The sequence below is a fragment of the Leptonychotes weddellii genome, chromosome 1 (genome assembly GCF_054177405.1).
Source record: "Leptonychotes weddellii isolate Sample4059 chromosome 1, ASM5417740v2, whole genome shotgun sequence".
Lineage (NCBI taxonomy): Eukaryota > Metazoa > Chordata > Mammalia > Carnivora > Phocidae > Leptonychotes > Leptonychotes weddellii.
Genome location: NC_138369.1, coordinates 4,988,251 through 4,995,341, shown reverse-complemented (window position 1 = coordinate 4,995,341; position 7,091 = coordinate 4,988,251). Strand labels below are relative to the sequence as shown.

Sequence of the window (7,091 nt, the reverse complement as noted above, 5' to 3'; positions counted from 1 at the left end):
AGGATTATCACAGACGGCTGCTATGCCGTAGGTGGTTACTGCTGCCTTGTGGGTGAGCTCCGGGGAAGCTCCTACATTAGTCCCTGGTGGCGGTGGCAACAAATGACCTCAAACTTGGTGGCTTAAAACAGCACAAATTTGTTATCTCACAGTTCTGGAAGTCAGATGCCTGACGGGAGGCTCTCTGGGCTAAAGTCAAGGAGTCAGCAGAGAGGCGTTGTTCTTGAGGCTCTTGGGGAGAATTGTTTGTTTGTCCTTTTGGGGGGATGGGGAGGTTAAGACATTACTTTTTTAAGAGCAGTTTTAGCTTCACAGCAAAATTGAGCAGAAGATACAGAGATTTCCCATATACCCCCCGCCTGCCCCGTTATCAACATCCCCCACCAGAGGGGCACCTTTGTTACAACTGATGAACTTAACATTCACATGTCATTACCAGCCAGAGTCCATAGCTTACATTAGGGTTTTGTGTTTTTTTTAAGATTTTATTTATTTATTTGAAACCCTTGTGATTACGTTGAGCCCACCTGGATAGCCCAGGATAATCTCCTCACCTCAAGGCCCTTACTTTAATCACATTTGCAAAGTCCCTATTGCTGTGTAAGGTGACATATTCATAGGCTCAGGGGATTAGGACATGGACATCTTTGGGGGACCGTTATTCTGCCTATGACAGGCCTGTTGTGGTGTTCTTGGCAATTGCTGTTGTGTCCCAGCCATATTACAGGTATATTTCAGATCTATTATGGGGTGCTTTCTGGGGTCTCCAGGAAAGGAGGTCTGTCTTTAAGACTGCTGACCCGGCCCAGCCACTCTCTTGGGGGAAACATCACAGGACTTCTCCGTATTCAGGCCCCTGACTGTACCAACTTTGGAATACAGTCTTTCTGGCAAGACTGATTCTCCAGGAAAACAAAAGCCAACCAAAGGTCAATGTCTGTTCTGGGATGAGTGTTAGGTTCCTGGGATGCCTTTCTTCCCAGGGAGGTTGAATCGTGGAGGAGGGAGGGCCTGGGACCAAGAAGTCAAAGATGAGGAACTTGACCCTGACCCTCTCATGCAGGGTCTTTGTGTACTGACTCAATGTTGACGGGCTAGACCTTGGCCGCGGGGATGCGAGCTGACCAGAAGTAGGCATGGCAGATGGTGGGGGACAGGATGGGGTCTCGAAGCCAGTTATCTTGCTCTCTGAGCTCCTGCCCAGGGCTCTCTCAGACCCCAGACCCCAGTGTCTGAGCTAGGTCTTTGAAATATCCCAGGGAAACTCCCGCTTAACTCTAGGGTCTCCTCCTTCTGCCCCCACCACAGCCAGCATTCACTCAGCTTCATTCCCAGGAGAGACACCTGGGCCTCTCTGCCCACCTGTGCTGCTGGGCATCCATCACTGCATTGACAACCATTGAGGGTGTCAGCCAGACTTAAAGTCCGACTGTGGGCTGTCAGTCTGTCTCTGTTGCTCTTCAGTTGGCCAGGGGTCTCCACCTGATTGCCAGTAAGTTAGACTACAATCTGTGGTTCTCCAGACCATCATTAACCCAACTCACCAAGCATGTAGGCACCAGACAGGTGTTCTGGCTGCCGCCCCCACTGTGAGCCACCTGTTTGTCAGCTGGTCATGTCTTGTGTGAGGCTGTGTAGTGGTCCCTAAAGATATCCACGTCCTAATCCCTGGAACCTTGACTGTCATCTTATATGGCAACAGAGATTTTGCAGAGGTGACTAAGAATTTAGAGGCGGGAAGATGTAGATATTAAAGAATCTGGCGAGTCTTTGTCCCCTGCTCCTGGCAGGCATCATCTATATCTTTGGGATTTCCCGAGTGCTTGGAGTGTCTTTGTCATTCGTGGGGGCCCCTTGGACCATACCTGAGTTATACTGAGGAGATGGCTCAGGGTGGGTGTTGGTCATACCAGGACAACCAACCAGGAGGTGTGGGACCTTCAACCACTGGACCTCCATGGAGGGGAGGAGGGCTGGAAATGGAGTGCAATTGTGTAGCCACTGATTCAATCAACCACACCTTCAAGATGAAATCCCAATGAAAACTCTGGACACCAACGCTCAGAGGAGCTTCCTGTCGGTGAAAACATCACCGTGCCAGGAAAGGGATATGTCCTGAGTCCATGGGGACAGAGCACAGAAGCTCTGTGTTTGGGACCCTTCTGGCCCTCGCCATATGGGTCTCTTCATTTGGCTAGTATGGATTTGTGTCCTTTATAGAGCTTTCCTGAGTTCTGTGAGTCACTCTGGTGAATAATGGAACCAGAGGGATTGTGAGATCCTCTGAATTTGTATCAGTTGGTCAGAATCAGTTGGTCCAAAGTGTGGGTGGCCTACAGGCACCCCCAAACTTGCAGCTCGTGTCTGCAGTGAGGACAGTCTTGTTAGGAGCTATACCTTTAACCTGTGGGTGGGTCTGCACTAACTCAGGGTGATTAGTGCCACAGTTGTATTGGTATTACAGGGGATTATCCTGGATTATCTGGGTGGGCCTTAACTGCAATCACAAGCATCCTTATAAGAAGGGAGGCAGAGGGAGATTTGACGCAGAAGAAGGCAATGTGATCAGTGAAGCGAGATACTGCCCTACTGATTTTGAATATGGAAGAAGGGGCCATGAGCCAGGGAAGGTGAGGAATGAAGCTCTAGAAGCTAGAAAGGCAGAGAAACAGTTTCTCCCCTGGAGTTTCCAGAGGACCCTGGTCCTGGTGACACCTGGATTTTGGCCAGTAAATCTAATTTTGGACTTCTGCCTTGCATAGCTGTAAGAGAATGTGTGTTGTTTTTAAGCCACCAAGCTGGTGGTCATTTGTTACAGCAGCTTCAGGAAACTCATACACTCCTCCAAGCCGACTGTCTGGAAATCCATCAGTCTGGCCAACAGTCCAGTAGGTATGTTATCTGTCCAGGACTCAGGTGGCTCCTGGGCCTGGTTAGTGCCTCGCCCTGGGCTGCAGTAGTTCAGCACCCAGAGAAGGATTGGGGTTCACTGGAAGGTCTCCCTTGGCCAGGGAGTCTGGGTGGTGTTCCCTCTTCTGCCTGTTCATTCGCTGCTCTCATGGCTGGGCATCCTGGGGTCTCCCAAAGGGCTGCCCAGAACTAAAGGTTGCTAGCCTGTCCTTCCCCTCAGTTGGACCTGTCTCCACTGGAAATTCTGGGAGAGCCCCCAGGTCTCCAGGACGGGAGCAGGAAACTTTGGGAGTGCAGGGTGAATTCAGATCAAAAGTCCCCAACTGATAAAGCCAGGCTCAGTGCACCCTGCACCCCCCCAAATGGGTTCAGCCATACACATCCCAACACCCTCTGCTTGCAAATCCCATTGTTTCTCGAAAAGTCCATCTTCTCTGGGATGTATTTCCTGATCGCTCCACCCAGTGGCCACAGAACCTAGGTGCCCAAGACAGAGGGACCTGCTCCTCAGATTCAGGCAGCCCCACTCCCACCTGCCTTAGGGCCTTTTCTCAGACTGTCAGATCTCCATGGTGGGGTGACAATATCCTCAAGGAGAGGCCACCCCTGCAGTATTCCAGCATGGTTCCTCCCCTGGAGGTGTGGCTCCTCCAAATGCATCACTTCGCATTCGTGTATTCCCTCCTTTGAGTCACTGGTCACCTTGTTCCTGTGCCCAGCTAGATCAGAAGGGGTGGGGGGGAGCACTGGGTCTGAGTCATTCCTGTGTGCCTAGGGCCTGACAGCCATCCTGGCCAAGTGCAGGTTACTCACTGAGCTTTGGGACATCATAGGGCCCAGACGTCACTTAGAGAGGCCAGGGTCACTCACAGGGCTAATATTAGGGTCTCCAGGATAAAACTTAGAACAGCTCACCAAAGCCACGAACCCAGATTCATTTCTCAAGCATTTATTGATGCATCCTAGGGCTGCGAAGACAGCTCCCAAAACCCCTATCTGTGATGCCTCCCAGTCTGGGGGAAGAATGCAAGAAAACCAAGCAGCTCCATCCCTGAGTTGCCTTGCTTTGGTTAGCGAGGAGAGAGGTGGGGTCCGTGGACCGGCTGAGCCGGGATTTGGGTGGGGGTGGAGGTCTGGTTATGTCTGTGTGAGGGCTCCTGGTGAGGTTGGAGTGGAGGTCCTAGTGCCCGTACCTGCCTGGGTTGGGTGGGACGGTTCTCGGTAGTCATGGGTGGAGGGGGGAAAAAAATCAATGGCGGTGGGCGGCGCCAGGACGGTGAACAGCTCAGGCGATCGCCCTCGGGGTGCGGCTTGCGGGCACTGGGCGGAGTCAGCAGCTGCGCCTCTTCTCACAGATCCAGTTGTCCCTCTCGTTGTCGCACGGTGCGTCGTTCCACATCCCTGTGCGTAGCATCATAGCGCAGTCCTCACGCCCCATAGAGTCATTGGGCTCCCCCACGTTCCAGTGGCTGTAGAGGTTTGTCGGGGGTGTTTCTGGGAGTCAGGATGGGCCTGGCGTCCAGCCCTGAGGATCTACCCTGTTTATTGCTTGGGTCTAACCTAGACACCCTGAGGGTCTAATTTGAGCATGCACCTGGGATATCACTTTCTAACTCCCGGAATTTAACCCTCAGCCAGATCCTGGGGGTCTGGCCTGCCCATCCCAACCGGGTGCCTGAGATCGGGTCAAAGCACCTCCCGTAGGGCCTGGCCTGTCCCTCTCGCCAAGTCCCTTCCCTCACCTGAAGCTGAGCGGGACTCCGTCTACCCACTGGTAGCCCTGGATCTTGCGCGCGCGGCGCACCGCCCTCAGGCCCAGCCAGTAACCGCGGCCTCGTGTGTTCCGACTCAGGAAGCCCTCCGCGGGGAAATGAGAGCGAGCCCGCTGAGTCGGCCTCGCCCCTCTCCCCGGGCCACGCCCCCTCAGGTGAATCCCGCCCCCCGCCTGGGACCGCGGGGGGCTGCGCACCTGCTCATCCAGGTCCCCGACAATCACCAAGTGTGCGCCTGCGCCCGCGCAGTTGCCCTGCGACTCCTCCCACGTGGCCCGCTGGACGGAGAAAAAGTAGCAGGAGCCCTGGAAGGGCAGCCATGATGCGGGGCACTCCTCACAGGAGCCTGTGGGGTGGCGAGAGTCAAAGACGTGAACTGCTCCCTGGTAGAGCAGACGGAAAAAACCGGGGGGCCGGGGAGGTGGACCCCCGAGGTCTAGGGGCGGAGGCGCAGAGAACAGGCCAAGGTCAAGGGGCAGGACGGGGCTGATCAAGGAACCCCGAGGCACACAGGTAGGGTCCACTTGTCCCCTCCCTCTCTCCCCTCTGTCTTGCTCACTGTTCCCCAGCCGGACGGCCTCCAGAGCCCTGAACAGCTCACTGCGGATGTCCTCGCGGTCCCTGCCCGCTTCAGCCAAGCTCTGGGTCACTGCGAAGTCAAGGGAGTTCAGGTTATAGTTCAGGTCAGGGTCAGGAGTAGGGTCATGATTAGCTAAAGGTCAGCATCCATGTCCGTGGTCAGGATCATGGCCAGGAATGACATCACGGTCAAGGACTGTGCTCACTGGTCCGGGCCAAGTTGCGGTTGGGGTTAGGAGTTGTAATCAAGATCAGAGTCCAGCTGTCAGAGGTCAGGATAACAGGATAGGGTCGCGGTAACCCTAACCAGGACAGGTGTCAATGTGTGCATCAAGGGTCGAGTGACAGCCGGGATGAGGGATTAGGGGTCGAGGCAATGTCCAGCTCTCACCGCGATCGCTCAGTTCTTTCAGGGCACTCTCTTGCTGGATCAGCTTTGCCTGCGCCTCCCCAAGCTCGGTGCGTGCCCTCTGCAGCAGCGCCTGTGTCCCCAAGCCTGGGAAGGAGGGGCGAAAGGGGAGGAGGATGGGCGCGGGACGTCAGTAACCCACCCGTCTGGCCCCTACCTGCCGCAAACCCCGCCCCCGCTCGCCTCCTCCAATCCCGGCCCAAGCCCCGCCCCCAGCACGAGTGTCTCACAGCAGCTATTGCAGGCTCGGACCTCTTGGCTCAAAGCACCCAGCGCCGCCGTCTGCTCCGAAGCTGGAATGATTCCCGCCCGCCCCACAAACACTCCAGGTCACCTGCGGGGACTCACAGGACACCCTTCCCGGTTCCGGGACCAGCCCCCGGGACCGAGGGGTCCCCACCCACCCACTACCCTATCTCCAGGGTCCTAAACACTCTGGCCCCGCACGCCCCGGGGTGGGGGGGCCTAAAAGTCGCCGTTCTGCACGCACCGTTTGTCCGCAGCAGGTCCTGGTGGCCAAGCAGCGCCCCTCGCTCTGTGGAGGCTGAGGAGAAGAGGCTCCTGCAGGTGCGGCCCGGGGACTCGGGAACTCTCCCCTCGCCCACGGGGTGCAGGGGCCCCCAGTCTTGGGAGGCACAGAAGGGGTGGGCAAGCATACAGCACACATGATGTGCACACACCCAGGGGAGACAAACACATGGGGACATGCACCCACATTCATGCATGCACTGACATACACATGTGGGTGCACACAGCCCAAAGATGTGCACAAACTCTGTTCACACGCGTTCACACTCAGACCCAGGCAGGGGTCTAGAACCCAGCTGGCGAGTCCTGAGACAGAGGGAAGGTCTATGTCCCCAGGGTGGCTTGACAGAACCTCCCCTCATTATGTGGTCACTCACCTTTAGAAATTAGGATGCTCAGAATGAGGGCCCACAGGACTGTGGCTACCACCAGAACCAGGCCCATGAAGAGGAGTCTCCGTCCCCAGTGTCCCCAGCGTCCCCAGTGCCCTAGGATAACACAGATGGACTCCTGGGTCCCTCCTGCACCAGGACTGCCCTGGGTCTCTGGGCCCTTAGGATGGAGCCCTGGGCGCTTGAGTTCCTCCCAAGGAACTGAGATTCAGAGAAGTTAAGTAACTTGCTCATGGTCACACAAGCTCTAAGTGGCAGAGTTAGAATTAGAATCCAGGTCCAGCTAGTTCTAGTGCCTGTGGTGTCTCTCCTGCACCCACTACTTGGACCCCCTCTTGGCTATTCGCCTCCCTTCCCCCATCAAACTCCAAACCACTGACCAGAGAGACCCAAGCCGGTGAAGCAGTCCCATTGCTCATACCTCCAGGGACTTCCTCGAGCCCGCCGACCCACTTGCTGTACCCGACAGTGTCCATGGTGAGCAGGCGCCCAGCCTTGGGC

The 7,091-nt window shown here is 55.9% G+C and overlaps 1 protein-coding gene across 2 annotated transcripts; it reads right to left on the bottom strand.

Moving 5' to 3' along the window:
- Nucleotides 1-3,843: 3,843 nt before the first annotated feature.
- CLEC4G (C-type lectin domain family 4 member G) lies at nucleotides 3,844-7,091 on the bottom strand. 2 transcript variants are annotated; one of them, XM_006733819.2, is made up of 9 exons: nucleotides 7,012-7,091; nucleotides 6,576-6,686; nucleotides 6,161-6,214; nucleotides 5,901-5,963; nucleotides 5,653-5,757; nucleotides 5,242-5,331; nucleotides 4,880-5,028; nucleotides 4,653-4,768; nucleotides 3,844-4,379 (listed from the first exon to the last, which is right to left on the bottom strand). In XM_006733819.2, the coding sequence occupies exons 1-9, from the start codon at nucleotides 7,064-7,066 to the stop codon at nucleotides 4,241-4,243; spliced, it is 882 nt and encodes a 293-aa protein (XP_006733882.1). In that variant the 5' UTR covers nucleotides 7,067-7,091; the 3' UTR covers nucleotides 3,844-4,240. The 2 variants fall into 2 exon arrangements, with proteins under 2 accessions (XP_006733882.1, XP_030884557.1); XM_031028697.1 differs by lacking the exon at nucleotides 5,901-5,963.